This window comes from Piliocolobus tephrosceles, chromosome 6 (assembly GCF_002776525.5).
Source record: "Piliocolobus tephrosceles isolate RC106 chromosome 6, ASM277652v3, whole genome shotgun sequence".
In the NCBI taxonomy this organism is placed as follows: Eukaryota; Metazoa; Chordata; class Mammalia; order Primates; family Cercopithecidae; genus Piliocolobus; species Piliocolobus tephrosceles.
The window spans coordinates 75,982,543-76,001,360 of record NC_045439.1 but is presented as its reverse complement, the minus strand read 5'-3'; the positions used below and the strand labels follow the sequence as shown (position 1 = coordinate 76,001,360).

The window sequence follows — 18,818 nt, the reverse complement described above, 5'->3', positions numbered from 1 at the left end:
TTTGGGAGGCCGAGGCGGGCGGATCACGAGGTCAGGAGATTGAGACTATCCTGGCTAACACGGTGAAACCCCGTCTCTACTAAAATACAAAAAATTAGCCGGGCGTGGTGGTGCGTGCCTGTAATCCCAGCTATTCAGAGGCTGAGGCTGGAGAATGGCGTGAAAACAGGAGGCGGAGCTTGCAGTGAGCCGAGATGGTGCCACTGCACTCCAGCCTGGGCGACAAAGCGAGACTCCGTCTCAAAAAAATAATAATAATAAAAAGTAAAATAAAAAAAAGAACTAAGAAAATCTCAACTTGCAAGAGAAAAGACAACAAGACACAGATGTTGAAATCAACTGACAAAGATGTTAAAATGACTAGTAGAAAAATGTTTAAAGAAGTATGGGCACTCCCAAATCAATAATGTAGGTTTCCATCTTAATCAATTAGAAAAAGAAGAGCAAAACAACTCCAAATCACATAGAAGGCAGGAAACAATAAAAAAGCAGAAATCAATGACATAACAGAAAAACAAGAGTGAATATGAATGAAATCAAAAGAGCAATATAACATAAAAACTTCAGCAAGACAGACAAAAAGACACAAATTACCAATATCAAGAATAAAAGAGGGGTATCAGTACTAACCCTGCACATATTAAAAGTATAATAATGAAATGCCACGAACAACTCTACATGCAAATCTACAAAAATGAAACAGATGAAATAGACTAATTCCTCTAAAACCAAAAACAGTATAAACACACCCAAGCTGAAATACATTACTACGATAGTCCTTTAACTAGTAAATAAATTAAATGTATAGTTAAAATCCTTCCGAAAAAGAAAACTCCAGGCCCAAATTGTTTCACTGGTAAATTCTACTAACATTTAAAGAAGAAACAACACCTATTCTACATAATCCTGACAGAAAGTAGAAGAGGACAAAATACTTCCAAACTCATGAAGCTAGTATTACAACGATACCAAAACCAGACAAAATCAGTACAAGAGAAAAAAACATAATAATAAATATTCTTAATGAACACAGATGTAAAAACACTCAATAAAATATTAGCAAATCAAATCCAGCCACAAATAAAAACATTTTATTTTCCAATTGTTTCCGTCGTTCATGTCTGTTGATTTTGTATCCTGTGACCTTATTAGCAGTAGCTTTTTTCTGTTTTGTAAATCTCTTGAGATTTTCAGTGTAGATGTCCACACTAGCTGCAAATTAGACCGTTTGAATTCTTCCTTTCCAATCTATGCATTCTTTTTTTTTTTGCCTTATTGCACTACCAAGTTTTTTTTTTTTTAATAGATGCCCTTTATAAGGCTGAGAAGATTTTTTGTTATTCCTTGTTTGCTGAAAGTTTTTATCATAAAGGAATCTTGAATAGTGTCAAGTGCTTTTTCTGTATGCATTAATATGGTTATGTATTTTTTCTTTAAATTATTAATGTGTGGATTGCCATGATTGAGTTTTGAAAACTGAATCAGTCTTGTAGATACCATTTTAACATAGCTCTGAAAAATGAAATACTTCTAACAAAACATGTATCAGATCTATATGCATAAACACTGATCAAAAGTCAAAGACCTAAATAAATATAGACATATGTTCATAACTGGAAGACTCAAAGATGTCACTTCTCCACAAACTGATCTACAGATTTAAAAGAAAGGCAATCAAATTCATTCCCAGCAGGATTTTTTTTTTGTAGCTATAGACAAACTGATCCTAAAATTTAAATGGAAAGGTAAAGGAACTAGAATAACTAAAACAATTGTAAAAAAAAAAAAAAAGAGAGAGAGAAGAAAGTTGCAAGAATCACACTACCCAATTAAAAGACTTATCATAAAGTCAGTAATCAAGACAGTGGTATTGTGGCAAAAGGATAGAGACATAGATCAGTGCAACAGAACCCAGACTACAGAAGTAGACCCACAAAAATATAGCCAACTGATGTTTTACAAAGGTACAAAGGCAATTCAGTGGAGAAAGGGCAGCTTTTCAACAAATGGTGTTGGAACGACTGCACATTCATATACCAAAAAAAAAAAATCTAATCTGATATTTTACACAAAAATTAACTCAAAATGAATCACAGGATCTAAATTTAAAACACAAAAAGCTTCATGAAATATACAAAAAACATCTTAGCATGATACCAAAACCAGACAAAAACAGTACAAGCGGGGAAAAAAACATATAGATTAATACTCTTCTTTTTTTTTTTTTAAACAGTCTCACTCCGTCACTCAGGCTAGAGTACCGTGGCATCATCTCAGCTCACTGCAACCTCCACCTCCTGGGTTCAAGTGATTCTAGTGCTCAACCTCCCAAGTAGCTGGGACTACAGGCGTGTGCCACCATGCCAGGCTAATTTTTATATTTTTAGTAGAGATAGGATTTCACCGTGTTGGCCAGGCTGATCTCGAACTCCTGACTGCAAGTTATCTGCCTGCTTCGGCCTTCCAAACTGCTGGGATTACAGGTGTGAGCTACCTGGCCCGGTCCATACAGATTAATATTCTTAATGAACACAGATTTAAAAACACTCAAAGAGCTAAAAAAAAAAAATACTGTGCAAAATTAGTGGGCCAAAATCTAAGAGAAAAGGAGAACATAAGGCTGTGCTCAGCACTGAATGCCAATTTGTCCTAACAGCATTTGCTAATCTAAAAGAGTGAGGGTAAAACTGAACTGCATTTTGATGGTCTCTTGGATCTAGAGGAACAAAAATGAAAGTGCTCCATCTGACAAAAGATGGGACTCCAATAAACTACCCAACACTTTAAACTGAAATCTTGAAGATTAATCCACATAACATGAGAGACCTAGAATTAAACCAACACTTACAGAGATTTTGTGTGTGTGCGTGTGTGTGTATGTGTGTATGTGAGTGGGTGTGGGTGTGGGTGTGAGATGGAATTTTGCTCTTGTTACCCAGGATGGAGTACAGTGGAGCAATCTCAGCTCACTGCAACCTCTGCCTCCCGGGTTCAAGCAATTCTTCTGCCTCGGCCTCCCGAGTAGCTGGGACGACAGGCGTGCAGCACTACGCCCAGGTAATTTTGTATTTTTAGTAGAGACGGGGTTTCACCAGTTGGCCAGGCTGGTCTCGAACTCCTGAACTCAGGTAATCCACCCACCACAGCCTCCCAAAGTGCTGGGATTACAGGCGTGAGCCACGGCGCCCAGCCACTTGTAGAGATTCGCACCTGTCTTTGTATCACTTGGATGGTTTAGAAAATTTCAAGCCTTGGGCTTGAATTAATGTCATCCCTAACCAGTAAAATCCCCAAGACATGTCACCTAATTAAATTAAAATTCCCTTTTGGGTATGATACCACCATCTTGGGACTTAGGTTATTCCTAAAAGTCATTTTTCAAATACACATAGTCAACAATATCTATCACACAAGGAAAGAAGACCTCATGAAAGAACCAGAATAACCCAAAACTAAGAATTAAGGATGGCTTTAACAGCAAATTAGACATGGTTGAATATAGGTTTTGCAAATTGATTAGAAAAAAACATCTAGAATGTTTCACAAAAGGATAAAAAGATAGAAAACATGGGGCCAGGCACGGTGGCTCATGCCTGTAATCCCAGCACTTTGGGAGGCAGAGTCAGGCAGATCACCTGCGGTCGGAGATCGAGACCAGCCTGGCCAACATGGGGAAACCCTGTCTCTACTAAAAATACAAAAATTAGCTGGGCATGGTGATGGATGCCTCTAATCCCAGCTACTCAGGAGGCTGAGGCAAGAGAATCACTTGAACCTGGGAGGTGGAGGTCGCAGTAAGCTGAGACAATTCCACTGCATTCCTGGGTAACAGAGTCACTCTGGGCAACAGAGCGAGACTCTGCCTCAAAAAAATAAAAATAAAAAGACAGAAAACATGGCAAAAACTATTAGACATAGAAATAAAGTCAGAACGTCTAAAACATATTTATTTGTTTTACAAGGTCAATCAGGGCAGAGGCAATATTTGAAGAAATAACAGGTGAAATTTTTCAATAAATGATAAAAGATATTAATGTACAGATTTGAAAACGCCCAGATTTTTTAAATGTATACACAGACAAAACATAGCAAAACTTCAGAAACACAAAGGAAAATATCTCAAAGGCAGCTAAGAGAAAAAAATACAACTTTCAAAGAACCAACAGTAAATTAGCAGTTTACATCTCAACAGAAACAGTAGAGGCCAGAAGACTATAATCCTCAAGGTGCCGAAAGGAAAACACTGCCATGCTCTATCTACCTGTCTAACTGCTAAAAGACAGCAAAACGGCCTTTCAAGAATGAAACAAAACAGGCTGGGCTCCCACCTGTAATCCCAGCACTTTTGGAGGCTGAGGTGGGCAGATTGCTTGAGGTCAGGAGTTCAAAAGCAGCCTGGTCAATATGGTGAAACCCTCCTCTCCTAAAAATACAAAAATTAGCCAGTCGTGGTGGTGTGCACCTGTAATGCCAGCTACTTGGGAGGCTGAGGCAGGAGAACGATGTGAACCCAGCAGGCAGAGGTTGCAGTGAGCCAAGATCATGCCACTACGCTCCAGCCTGGGCAACAGAGCAAGACTCAGTCTCAAAAAAAAAAAAAAAAAAAGAATGAAACAAAATAAAAACAGAACTACCATTCAACCCATCAATCCCATTACTGAGTATACGCCCAAAGGAATATAAATCGTTGCACCATGAAGACACATGCATGCATGCATATGTCCATTGTAGCACTATTCACACTTGCAAAGACAGGGAATCAACCTAGATGCTCATCAATAGTAGACTCAATAAAGAAAATGTGGTACACATATGCCATGAAATACTATGCAGTCATAAAAAAATGAGTTGTCCTTTGCAACAACATGGATGTAGTTGGAGGCCATTATTCTAAGTAAACTAAGGCAGAAACAGAAAACCAAATACCACATATTCTCATTTATAAGTGGAAGCTAAACACTGAGTACACATGGACACAAAGAAGGGAACAACAGACACCAGGGCCTACTAAAGAGTGGAGGGAGGGAAGAGGGAGAGGATCAAAAAACTGCCTATCAGGAACTATACTTATTACCTGGGTGACAAAATAATCTGTACACCAAACCAAGCAACACACAACTTAACCTGTATAATAAACCTGCACACGTACCCCTGAAACTAAAAGTTTTAAAAAGAATGAAAAAAAGGCTTTTTTAGACAAACAAAAGACAACATTACAACACCAACAGATTCACATCAAAGGAAATTCTAATGGAGATTCTCCAGGAAGAAGGAAAATGATCTCAAATGGAATGTAAGAGAAGGAAGAAATGAAGAGCAAAGTAACATATGGGTAAATCTAAATAAGCACTGACTGTGTAAAATAATAATGTCTTCCAGGGTTACAAAAATAGGCTTATCATAGAAGGGTATATTATAAGCAGGAAGGGAGTTAAAAAGCAGTACAAAAGGTTCTTGAATTGTCTAGAAGGAATGTAAACCCTCATAAGGCTTCAATAAGAGAAATGAGTTAAGAATGCATGCTGTAATTTCTAGAGTAACTAGCAAAAGAATGGAAACAGAATATGGAGTTTTAGGACTACAGGGAAAAAAAACTGAATGAAAAAGAAAATTCATTTCAAAAGACACAAGGAAGGAGAAAAAAGGGGAGCAAAGAACAAAAGGAACAAACAAAAAGCACATAGTAAGATTGTGAATTTAAACACAAACATGCCAGTAATTACATCAAGCATAAATGAACTGAAAGTTCTAGTTAACACAGAAATTGTCAGGCTGTATTTTTAAAAATCCAACTATGTTTTACAGTCACGTGCCACGTTAATATTCCAGTCTACAACGGACCCGGTCTACAATGGACTACACATATGAGGGTGGTCCCATGAGATTATGTTGCCATATTTTCACTGTACCTTTTCTATATTTAGATATGTTTAGATACACAAATACCACTGTGTTACAACTGGCTACATTATTCAGTACAGCAACAGGCTATACAGCTTTGTAACCTGGGAGCAACAGGCTATGCCATATAGCCTAGGTATGTTCTAGGCTATACTAGCTAGGTTTGTGGCCAGGTGTGGTGGCTCACGTCTGTAATCCTGCACTTTGGGAGGCCAAGGAGGATGGATCACCTGAGGTCAGGAGTTCGAGACCAGCCTGGCCAACATGGTGAAACCCCACATCTACTAAAAATACAAAAATTAGCCAGGCGTGGTGGCACACGCCTGTAATTCCAGCTACTTGGGAGGCTGAGGCAGGAAAATCACTTGAACCCAGGAGATGGAGGTTTCAGCGAGCAGAGATTGCGCCACTGTACTCCAGCCTGGGAGACAAGAGTGAAACTCGGTCTTAAAAAAAAAAAAAAACTATCTAGGTTTGTGTAAGTACACTTTATGATATTTGCACAACAATGAAATTGCTAGCAATATATTGAATGCATCTCCATTGTTAATCAATGCATCACTATAATTGGAAGAAATATCTGAAACATAACTATGCAGAAAAGTTGAAAGTAAAAAGATAGACTGTACAAATGCCAACCAAAGGAAGCTAATAAAACTATATTAATGCCAGAGAAAGTACACTGCAGAAAGCATTGTTAGAAATCAAAAAGGGTTACTTCCTAATGATCAATAGATAAATTCACCAAGAAGATGTAATAATTTTAAACTTGTAAGCACAGATAAATAAAACAAAATTAACAAAACTACAAGACAGGAATAAATGCATATTTATAGTAGATTTTAACACATCTCTCAGCAAAATGAATAAGCAGACAGAAAAGTGGTAACGTTTTAGGAGATTTAAACAACACGATGAACAAGCTTGACCTAAAATATATAAAACTCTGTCCAGCAATTCGAAGAGGACACATTTTCTTTAAGCACATATGAAACACTTATAAAGTCCGGGTGCAGTGGCTCACGTCTGTAATCCCAGCACTTTGGGAGGCTGAGGCAGGTGGATCATGAGGTCAGGAGATTGAGACCACCTTGGCTAACACGGTGAAACCCCATCTCTACTAAAAATACAAAAAATTAGCCGGGCATGGTGGCGTGTGACCGTAGTCCCAGCTACTGGAAAGGCTGAGACAGGAGAATGGTCTCCGGGAGGCGGAGCTTGCAGTGAGCCGAGATCGCGCCACTGCACTCCAGCCTGGGCGACAGAGCGAGGCTCCGTCTCAAAAAAAAAAAAAAAAAAAAAAAAACTTATAAAAACCGACCAACTGAAATTTCAATAAACTTAAAAAGATTATAAGTACACACTGTATGCCATTTGCACACAATATAGCTACGCTAGAAATTAGTAAGTATATTTGTAACTTTAAAAGTCCCAGATATTCAGAAATTTACTTCCAAATTACTTATGAGTTCATGGTTTTCAAAACAGCTTTATAGAATGCAGAGAATGCAGATCTTGGAGGAAAACTTACATTCTAAATTCATCTATTAGGGAGAAAGACAAAAATGAGCTAAGCATTTAGCTCAACAAGGTAGGGGAAAAACAGCAAAATTAATCAATATAATATAGAAGGAAATAATAAATTAAGAAAAACATTAACAAAATAGAAAATAAGTATATAACAGAGAGAAATGGTAAAGCTAAAGTGGGTTCTTTAAAAAAGATTACTAAAGTTGATAAACCTCTGTTGAAGAAGGGAGAGGCACAAATAACCAATGGCAGTAATGAGAAAAGAAGCAACAGAGATGCTGCAAACCTAAGAAGATATTAAAAGGCTGCTGTGAACAACTTTATACTCATAAATTTGAAAACCTACACAAAATAGAAAAATTAGAAAAATAACTATCCAAAAATCATTCAACAAAAAAAATTACAGGTAAACAGTCTCAAATCAGTAATAATACAAGCTTCCTCCGTGAGGCCTCCGTCCAACTTACCAAAATGTTAAGTGGGGTTATCTCTGGGTTGTGCCATTATAAATGATTTTCTCTTTCTTCAGGATTTTTAAATTATCTGCAAGGGCACGTGTTACTTTTTACATTTTGCTAGGGTGGGGAGAAGAGAACTGGGAGCTTTGGGTTCCAGTCTTAATTGTGCCACAGTACTAACTAGGTGGCCTTCATTAAATCATTTAGTTTCTCAAGAGTATTAGTATCCTCATCTATGAAATTGAGAGGTGAAGCCAGCTGGACTTCCTGGGTCAAGTGGGGACTTGGAGAACTTTTCCATCTTACAAGAAGATTGTAAAATGCATCAATCAGTGCTCTGTAAGACGCACCAATCAGCAGGATCCTAAAAGTAGCAATCACAGGGAGGACTGAAAAAAGGGCATTGTGATAGGACAGAAACCGAACAGGAAGAGACAAATAAGGGAATAAAAGCTGGCCACCCCAGCCAGCAGTGGCAACCCACTCAGGTCCCCTTCCACACTGTGGAAGCTCTGCCCTGTAGCTTTTCACAATAAACCTTGCTACCGCTCACTCTTTGGGTCTGTGCCATCCTTAAAAGCTGTAACACTCACTGCAAAGGTACGCAGCTCCATTCCTGAAGTCAGCGAGACCACAAACCCATCGGCAGGAACTAATTCCAGGCACAAAATGAAGATACTAAACTAGATTTAATTTGTAAAGCAGATTTGATTTCATGTACCAATTTAACATACAAGATAATTATTAATCTTACTACTTTTAAAAATTGCCTTGTTTTCTATATACCAACCTCACAGAGATAGCACTATTTAACACTGCCAGGAAGAACAGCTACAGTTCAATTATTCCATAGTCAAAATCGTCACGTTAGTACATGATCCCCAATTTAACTAATTTATAGCTAATAACAACATACACCAAGCCCTCTTGTACAACGGTAGTTGTTAATAGCTAGTTTATCTTGTATGTACAATGCCCAGGCACCAAAATATTTTTTGTATAAAGGATAACCAGTAAGTTGTAATAATTCTTCCGGGGACTGGAAACTTTCAGTTTTACTTTCTATATTTCAACACTGTTGGAATTATAATTCTTTTACAATGCAGATATTACATTAACTTTTTAAACCAAAAAAATCCGAATTTTTTGTGGTTTTTATTTGCTTTTTGCTTTTAATGGTCAAACTGTGCTTTTAATTATATCTATATAAAATTTTCCAGCATAAAATTATCACAGCCATGTTTGAATGTCCCATTTGTCCACATATTAGCACATTCTTAAAATTTCTTAACAGAATCTTGCTTCTATCCAAGAGTACTCCTTTGGTTGAGTTGAGATTACCACCAAGTAGGGCGGCCACCTCAATCATGTCTTTGTTAGGCTCCTCAATTTTCAATTCCAGGACCAGCTCAGCCGATTGTTAAAACGTGTTGTGGACTATATTGTGTGCCCCCAAAATTCAGAGCTTGAAACTCTACCTACCAACGTGACTGTACTTACAGGTAAGGCCTTTAAAGAGGTAATATAAGGTTAAATGAGGTCTTAAGGGTAGGGCCCTATAAGACTAGTGTCCCTAAGAAGAGAAAAAGACACCACGAGTGCATGTGCACAGAGGAAAGGCCATATGAGGACACAGCAAGAAGGGGGCAATGTACAAGACAAGGAGAAAGTCCTCCAGAGAAACCAAATCTGCTGACACGTAGATCTTGGACTTGCAAACTCCAGAACTGTGAGGAAAAAAAAATTCTGTTGTTTAAGCTACCCAGTCTGTGTTATTTTGTTATGGCAGCCCTAGCAGATTAATACAACATATTAAACTCCTAAAATACAGAATCTCTACACTTCAGGTATTTGTCAGGCTAACCTCTAATTCATTATATATTTAAGTCTTTCAAAAGTATCACTGAGGAAAATTTGAGAACCGCCCGTCAATTCCTCTTGATATATTTATATCCTTGGATTAAACCAGACCAGCACAGCTTTACACCTATATTGTATCAAAGCTCTCTGCCTTCAACCTATAAGATTGATTTTTCTAAATATGACTTAATGCCACTGACCTATATCAAGAAGTATTATAAAAAATAGCCTTATGAAAAGATCAGTTTTTACTGTAAGAATGTGTGTATTACACTACGTATCCTTTCCACTTACTAATTTATTGAGTACTTTTTTGTACCACCTTCTGTTTCAGGTGCTAAAGAAATAGCAATAAAGGGCACTGCAGGCACTCAGGTTTTTACTCTGAGTGGAAAAAAAAAAAGTTTGGAAGAAGGGACTAAAAAGATTTTATTTGTATTTTAACAGGAGCATTCTAGCTACTATGTTGAAAATAAACTGAAGGAGGACAGACTAGAGGCAGAAAAGGCAGGAAGATCATTTAAGATTCAACTGCCATAATCCAGGGGAAAAAATGATGCTGTCTTGCACCAAGGTGGTAGCAGTAGAGATGATAAGTAGTAGTCAGATTCTGGATGCATTTTGAAGGTATAACCAATAGAATTTGCTAACATTAGATACAGGACATAAATGGAAGAGAAAAGGTAGACTACAAGGGAACTAAAAAAAAGTGGAGTTGCCATTTATTGACTTAGGGAAGACTGGAAGAGGAAAATGTGATGGCTATTAGACCTTCAAGGAGGAGATGTCAAAGAAACAGCTGAGTATACAAATCTGGAATCAGGCTGACAAGAAGCAATTAAGCATGGTAGGAGAAAACTAAGAAGTCTAAATGAAGAAAGTGTTTCAGTAGAGCAGAAAAAGCATTTTTATAAGAGAAGGGAGAAACTGCTAGAATCATGCACTTAAGTAGGAAAGAGAGATGCAAACCATAAGGTACAAATCAGGGTTTCTCACAACTTTCAGTACTACTGACATTTGGGGCTGGGTAACTCTTCATTGTGGAGGGCTATCCTGTGCACTGTAGGACGTTTTATCAAAATCTCTGGCCTCGCCTCACTAGACGGCAGTACCAATTCCCCATCTCCAGTTACAGCAATCAAAAATGTCTCCAGACACTGCCAAATGTCTCCTGGGGTACAAAATCACACCCAATTTAGAACATAAATGGAGGAAGTGGCCTTTGCTGAAAACACTGGTTATTCATCCACATAAAAGGAATGATGGGAGTTATTATGGGAAAGGTACATGATGATAATATGATTACCTCCTGCTGATTAGATCCTCTTAAGTGTGGATGCAGTCGAGGCCAGAGATGATATGAAGAAGTTGCTAGCACAAAACCAAAATCATTACTCCTAAGAAAATGTATGCAATTTTGTTTTTGAACTACAGCTAACATATGAGCTACATATATCTGTGAAATGAGTCTAAGCCAGAATTTTTATGAGTTTTTTGTGTCCATCTATGCTCACTTGCAAAACGCACTTACGACTTTTTGAGTTTCTCCTAAAATCACAAGAAAACTCTACTGATTTAGTATGAACCAATGGGTTTCTCCTAAAATCACAGGAAGAAAACAACAATGATTTAGTTTGAATTAAATTAAATGTTATTACTCCCAAGAAGGCTCAGTTTTTAGAAGAAAATGGACCGAAAGGAACATCTCTCCAATGATAATCCATCTAAGAGGGTATTATGTATTCCCTTAAAATCACTCCCACCATATTACCATGTATAATATTTAGAGGGGCCTAACTCTATTTTCTGTATCTGAAAGAGATAAGATAGGCTGGGCACGGTGGCTCATGCCTATAATCCCAGCACTTTGGGAGTCTGAGGCAGGCAGATCACGAGGTCAGGAGATCGAGACTACCCTGGCTAACACGGTGAAACCCCGTCTCTACTAAAAATACAAAAAATTAGCCAGGCGTGGTGGCGGGCACCTATAGTCCCACCTACTCAGGAGGCTGAGGCAAGAGAATGGCGTGAACCCGGGAGGCGGAGCTCATAGTGAGCTGAGATTGTGCCACTGCACTCCAGCCTGGGCGACAGAGCAAGACTCTGTCTCAAAAAAAAAAAAAAAAAAAAAAAAAAGAAAGAGATAAGATAACCATTACATTTTTTAGGTGTTCAGGACTAGGGGTAGACAGCATTAAAGGAAGCCTCAGGAATCATGAAATGAGAAGATGTGAGAATAAAACTTGCAGGCAAACAAAAAAAAAAAAAAAAAGAAATTTAAGAAAACAAAAACCCACACACAAAAAAATAAGAAGTTCAGGCAACTGGTTTCATATTTACATCAAGTTCCAGGATTACATGATCACCTCTTTGAACTACCAGAGATTTGACTCATTGCAGGATAACATTTCCAAAACCTAGATCTTACACTGAAAAGAACAAAATTGTTCAAAAGGTGATGTTTTAAAATGTGGTATCTACAGCTACATTTATGAAATCACAATTCGTTGTTTAAGAAACCAGCTGCATGCTGCCTAAACACAAGTGAAAACCATCACAGCTTACTCTTTAAGACAGAGTGAACACAGTCATGCCACCTTTGTTAAACTGTACTTGGTCCCTCAATACCAAGTGACATCATGGATCAGGGTTTCAGAGCACTAATATAATGCAAAAGGATTCTACAAACTCGAAAAGATTGAAAACCCTAACACTTCCACTAAAATATTTGGCTTCCAAATTTGTTTTTTAAAATTACTGACAAATGGCCGGGTGCAGTGGCTCACGCCTGTAATCCCAACATCTTGGGAGGCTAAGGCAGGAGGTTCACTCGAGGTCAAGAGTTCAAGACAGCCTGGCCAACATGGTGAAATCCCGTCTCTACTAAAAATACAAAACTTAGCCTGGCATGGTGGCACGCGCCTGTAATCCCAGTTACTCAGGAGGCTGAGGCAGGAGAATCGCTTGAATCCAGGAGACGGAGGTTGCGGTGAGCAAAGACTGCGCCACTGAACTCCAGCCTGGGTGACAGAGTGAGACTCCATCTCAAAAAATAATAATAAAAATAAAAAACTGACAAGCTAGAGAAGTCTGACTAAATCTGAATTTCAGATATTACTATCCCATTTTAAATACTGCCTTGCTTTTATAGAAGGAAACTAAATTGGTCAGGCATGACTTGTTTTTCCACTGTGCCATTATGGTTGTTACCAACATCCTGTGCTCTTTCAGATAATTAAATACTGAGACTCTGATTTGTTCTAAAAATTTACTGAGATCCAAGTTAAGATAATCTGATTATAATTTCTAAAGTAGTCTTTTCAATCCCCCAAATCCTAAGAACAGAAACTAAAAGAATAAAGGCATTGCATGGGAAAAGGAAAGCTGCAAAAGGAGAACCTAAACACTATCACACTGGCCCCATCTCCCACCCAATACTGTACTATGGCAGTCGCAGGCAATTATTATCTGTCAGGTGCCAAGGCCCAAAACGTAATCAAGAGGCTCCTCCTCACAGGCAATTATTATCTGTCAGGTGCCAACTTCAACACAACCACTTCATGTTTCTAGTCCATTTTCTCTTTTGGCCCCTGAAAATCTCTAGAGAAGTCCATATAATTGTCATTCGTGGTCTAAATACTTAAAGAATATCTTTAAGAACTTCTTTTACAGATCAAAGACCTAAACATGTTTAAGTGATTTAGACAACACCATACAAGTAGTTGGTCTCTGACCTCCCATTTTTGGGGAAGACATTATTCAGAATCTTACCAGAGTTTCTCAGTAATTGCTAGGAGTCTTCTTGCTACAAGCAGGAAGGCTAATTAACAAGCTACACAGGGACATAAGAACTTATATAACCCTATATTCAAGTACTGGCTGACAGGAAGCCCAAGCCCACAAGGTTTTAAATGTATCCATTTAAATAAACAAGAAACTAGGGCGCCAAGAACAAAAAGGCCAATTTCTCTTAGAAAACAAGTCCATTCTAAATTCTTGACTTCTGTCTTTCACTTCCTCTCAGCACAGGTTGACACATTAATAACCAGCCAGTACAGAAGCATGTTTCTAACCAACTCCTTGATTCCCCTGGCCAAAAGTTCTCTCTTAGTCTTCCTGAATTTCCACTTAAATGCTGGTAATACTGCACAGCTGGCCTACTGTGGTTATTAGGTACAAGTCTTTTACTCTCCTATTAGTTTACCAGAATCCTACACTTCTTCAGTAAACTCCCTGAAATCAAGACTATGTCTTATAATTCTTTTTTTTTTTTTAATACCCACAAAGCTTAGCATACCTATGTGTTCGACATTTGCTAAATGTGTATAAACTGGTTGATTATTTTTAAGGTTTAGTGTTGCCATAACTCTAGGACTGAAATGTTATTCTACAATAGAGTTAAGACATATCTAAATGCCATAAAAGAGGTTATACAACATTATCTTCTAATTTTTAAATGAATGGTTTTCCATTTATTTCCAACCTTTTGTTGGTACTTTAATAAAAAAAAATCGAATGTCAGAATACCAGGTATATTTTCCTGAAAAGCTACAGGTAATGTTTGAAAATTATATTTTTTCAACATTCTCAGAGTGTCTATTATTTAATGAAGAAGTCCTGCGGTTAAAAAGTAACTTTTGCAAAGACAACAGTCACTCAATAATTTATCCTTCATATTATGCCATTCCTTTGCTTCTGTTGTTCTTATCTTTCCAAATCTCAATCTTCCATAAAACCTCTTCTTGTTTTCCCAACTACAATCTCTTCCATCTGCCTTATGTTATAATTATATAAATAATTTTAATCTCTGCCAGTATAAATTCCCTAAGAGTGCAAATGACTTACTAATTTTTGTAAATGTTCATCAATGTGTTGAAATCATGTCAGACTAGAATAATAGTCACTGCCCACATCTGAAAATAGTCTGCAAACCTTAAGGCCAAATTAATTTTTAATTTGAAAATCATCATGTATGATCATTATTTCAATTAATATTTTAATATGTGCAGTAAAGTTTAAAAATAGCCAAGGCCTATCTTTCAGAAAAGTAATAAGATAAATAATGAGAAATTTACAATATCTGTTGCATAAACCCTCAAAACATTCACTGAAGAGTAGTTAGAAATGTCTTAAGGCAAAATAAAGTATAATAAAGCACATACACAGGAGAAGATCATCTCTTTGAACTACCAGAGATTTGACTCATTGCAGGATAACATTTCCAAAACCTAGATTTTACACTGAAAAGCACAAAATTGTTCAAAAGGTGATGTTTTAAAATGTGGTATCTACAGCTACATTTATGAAATCACAATTGAATGTTTAAGAAAACAGCTGTACACTGCCTAAACACAAGTGAAAAGCATCACTGCTTACATGATACCACTAAAACCACAGACATCAGCTGAGATTGTCTACTACAGACTGCACTACCATGTCAATATTGCACAAACTGGGACATCATGACATCAAGCAGTCATTCACAGCCAACCAATCACGCCACCCACCATGCACAGGAAAATATGTAACACACCCTTTCTTTCAATTATTACAATGTTATAAACTCAAAATCCTTTTAGAACAATTCTGTTCTTCAAAGATGTATCAATTTTAGATTCTGAAATAAAGTATGTATTGTATTTTGAAAAGGTTCTCAGATTACCAGGAAACACAACATCAGCTAAGAATCATCAGTTAGTTGCAAGACAGTATTCTACACTATGTCTAGCTGGGAGGCCTTCCATCCATCCACTAACCCACCTACGCACCCACACGCCCTCTCCAAAGCAGGCACTCTGATATTAAGAAGGAAATACTACAAAGAAAAGCCCACACCATGAGAAGTCACAAGACCTTCATTCCAAATCCTGGCTGGTCGCCCTTTTAATCATCTGATCCAGAACTAAAGCTTCTTCATCTGATTGCTCTAAAATCAAGTGACATGCTCCATGAAAAGGAGCTTGCTTTTTCTTTTTACTATACAAATATAGGAATTCAGGTATTTGTTAGTTGATTGTACAGTGCTTGAAAGCAGCTTGTTTTTTTTTTGGTTTTTTTTTTTTTTTTTTTTTTGCCAATCTGTTTTTCACAAAGCCCAAGAGGTCATCTCCAGTTCATGACAAAATTATAACTGGATCAGTACACTCAAAACTAAGGTATTAAAATAAGGTGGTGTGCAAAATGGGTTTGTATTTGTATTTGTCAAAAGACCAAAATAACAGTGTCACAGGCAGGCATCCTAAAACAGGCAAATTTTGAGTCGAATTTGGAAGACCAAAAGGACTGTCTTGTTGCAACATAAAAATGCAGGTTAGAGTAAGAAGATCAGTATATAACAGAGGGGCCAAAGTGAGGAGTACATATAATTAAATATAAAGTCAAAGATGGAGAATATTTGACAAGTTTGTATTTCGTAACACAGCTATTAGAAACAACTACATATTCTTAAGCCAAGAGTGATATGGTAAAATGATACTTGAAGAAAATTATCCTAGCAGCGGTGTGGAGGATGAAGAAGTTATCAGACATGAGTGTCAGAAAATTCAGTTTTGAAAGCTTTCAAAGACTGTAAAATAAGGTGGTGGTTAAGGACATGAAAAGGAGTAAATCTGGTAGACAGTGCAGAGAGTCAACTAGACTTTGTGAAAGGTTGAATTAGGGAGGTGCAAAAAGATTTGAAAATGACTCTAAGCATCTGGTCACAAGGGGCCTACAGCATAACCACACCTGCACAGCACTAACAGTTCTTACACAGGCTTTTCCAGGCTGCATCCGCACCCGTTTATTTAGTTCTACATACCAGACCTGCAGTGAGACAGCACTCCACTTCAGATGGAAGCAGAAAACTACCACCATCATTCTAGCAGGAAAATATCCATAACCAAAGATTCCAGCTTTGTTTCTTGATGAAAGAGGCCCACTCTTCTAACCCGGAGGAACTACCTATCTGCACTACTGGGGAACAGGGAAATTTCTTCTCTCTATCCCCAAAAGATTCTCCACACACTTGAAGACCAAGCTCAGTTCTATATGGATCTTTTAAGTCACATGTACATAAAACACAGATGACACCAGTGATAGTGATAGGCGTAACAATATAAAGCAGGCAAACCCTATTTTTAAAGGGCTCGTCCTAAACTGGAGCTAGGCCAAGTTGATTACACTAAAAAATTAAAGTGGCTAAAAAGCAATCTTCTGGGGTTAATGTATCACAAAACGTCAAAAAAATAAATTGTTCCAGAATGCACTGCTACATAATGATTCTGCAGTTTTGCTGAAGCTTTATTTTCTGCAGTTTTAAAAACACTGTTGGAAAGCAGACATCAGATCAAAGGGTTTTCCTTGTCTAAAAAGCATACTATTACGCTATTTCCAATTTTATCGAGAAGAATGGTTATCAATAACAAAATGTATTTAATAAAGGTCTGGCTGCCTACAGTTCCTTTTAAGGAAGACCACGTATAAATTTCATTATTAGAAAAGAACTCATATTAATCTATGGGAGACTATGAGTAAACAAAGCTCCAGGGCTTGGTTTGAACATTTTCATTTTCAAAAAGGATTGATGAATCCAATCTCCTTGAGAAACATGTCTATTTCACCCAGCTTTTAAGGAGATTCTAAAACGTTATGTATACACACACTTTTCTCAAACAAACAAGCACTGTCGTAAATTTTTCACATTGCCTTACTATATTAAAAAAAAAAAAAAAAAGGCTACCTTACAAATTAAAGTATTACCTAGGAGGGTTACCAAACTACGACCTCCTGATAAATGAGCTAGCTCTCCAAGTCACTGTCACTCTAACCCTTCCATGCTAAATCTTTCGGGCGCAGAGGATGAATTTTTCTATCTTCTTGTTGGAATTAAGATCCTGCATTATCAGGAGATACACAGGGTTAGGCTTAAAGCCACAGACTCCAGCAGATCCAAGCTGCCCTAGCACAGCGGGCAGGGGGAGCCAAGGCGCAGCATCGCCTCCACGCTCCGAAACCAACACCAAGTCTCTTCGCCTCCACGCCGAGAGCAGGTGCGAAACGGACGCTCTGGGGTTTCAGCGGCACCACCACCTTCCTCCACCGCTTGCAGACCCAAGAGCCGCCCTAGGAGGAACCTTCTAGCCCAGCCACCTCGGGCCCGTTTGCTGGGGGTGGAGAGTGCGGTGGATTCCTAAGCCTTTCCCCTAACGGGTGATTTCCTACACCAGAGGCAGCACCCACGGTCCCACGGGGAACTCAACCCCAAGGCTGCAAAGGGGCCACGGGTGGGGCCCACCAACACCTCACAGCCTCCTGAGGAGGCGTGCGCCCTGGACAGGAGGTCCCTGCCCCCGCGTCTGGATCCTGGTATCTTCCCCTCGGGCTCCCGGCCGCCGCTCACCGTGAAGGGGACATCCCCGACGCTGCCCACGGAGTAGCAGTTGTCTCCAGGGTTGACAGCCCCAGTGAGGACCTGATGCAGATGCATCTCCGGAGCCCGGGCTGTACAGAATGCGCGAGAGGGGCGACGAGCCCCGCGTCCGGCCCTCCTCCGGCCGCGAGAGCCGCTTCCCTCTGTGCCTCCCTCGGAAACCCGCCCCGCGGAGGCTCCGGCTTAACTCCTCGCCCCCCTTTCGCCTTCCCTCCGCCTCGTCCCTGCCATGGGGGAGCTCCTCGACCGCCGCCGCCGCCCGGGTCGCCGCTCAGCTGCGGAAATGCCCGGATGTTCCCACTGCCTGCTGCACCGGCGCACAAATGCGGGAGGAGGGCAAGGGTGCGTGTGAGGCGGGGGAGGGCACTAGGAGGAACGCGCCAGCTGGGAGCGTGCAGCAAGGGACGCTCCGCCCGAAGGAGCGGGCCGGCGCGCGCGCCCACCGCGGGGGAGCGACGGTCGATGGGAGGTAGAGCCCCCACCCTCCGGCGGCAAAGCTCTCAGTTCAGTCTTTTTCCCCACGCCCCGCGTTTGCGCGTGCGCGCGCCGTGGTTTCCAGGGCAATTGCGCGCGCCGCGCCGACCCTCGGTCCCGGGATTGCGCGCGCAGACGTGCGGGAGTTCCCTTGGAGCCTCCAGGGCTGCAGCCGCTGCGGACGG

General features: G+C 39.4%; 1 protein-coding gene across 2 annotated transcripts in view; it reads right to left on the bottom strand.

The window, feature by feature from the left end:
* The window catches only part of DMXL2 (Dmx like 2), a 179,364-nt gene extending 160,855 nt beyond the window's left edge, over positions 1–18,509 (bottom strand). For both annotated transcript variants that reach the window (XR_002734719.2, XM_023227160.2), the window contains exon 1: positions 18,130–18,509. Coding sequence is in view for 1 of the 2 variants with exons in the window: in XM_023227160.2 (XP_023082928.2) it covers positions 18,130–18,216 (87 nt within the window). In the remaining variant the exon portion in view is untranslated. The remainder of the gene's footprint in view (positions 1–18,129) is intronic.
* Between the last annotated feature and the right edge of the window lie 309 nt (positions 18,510–18,818).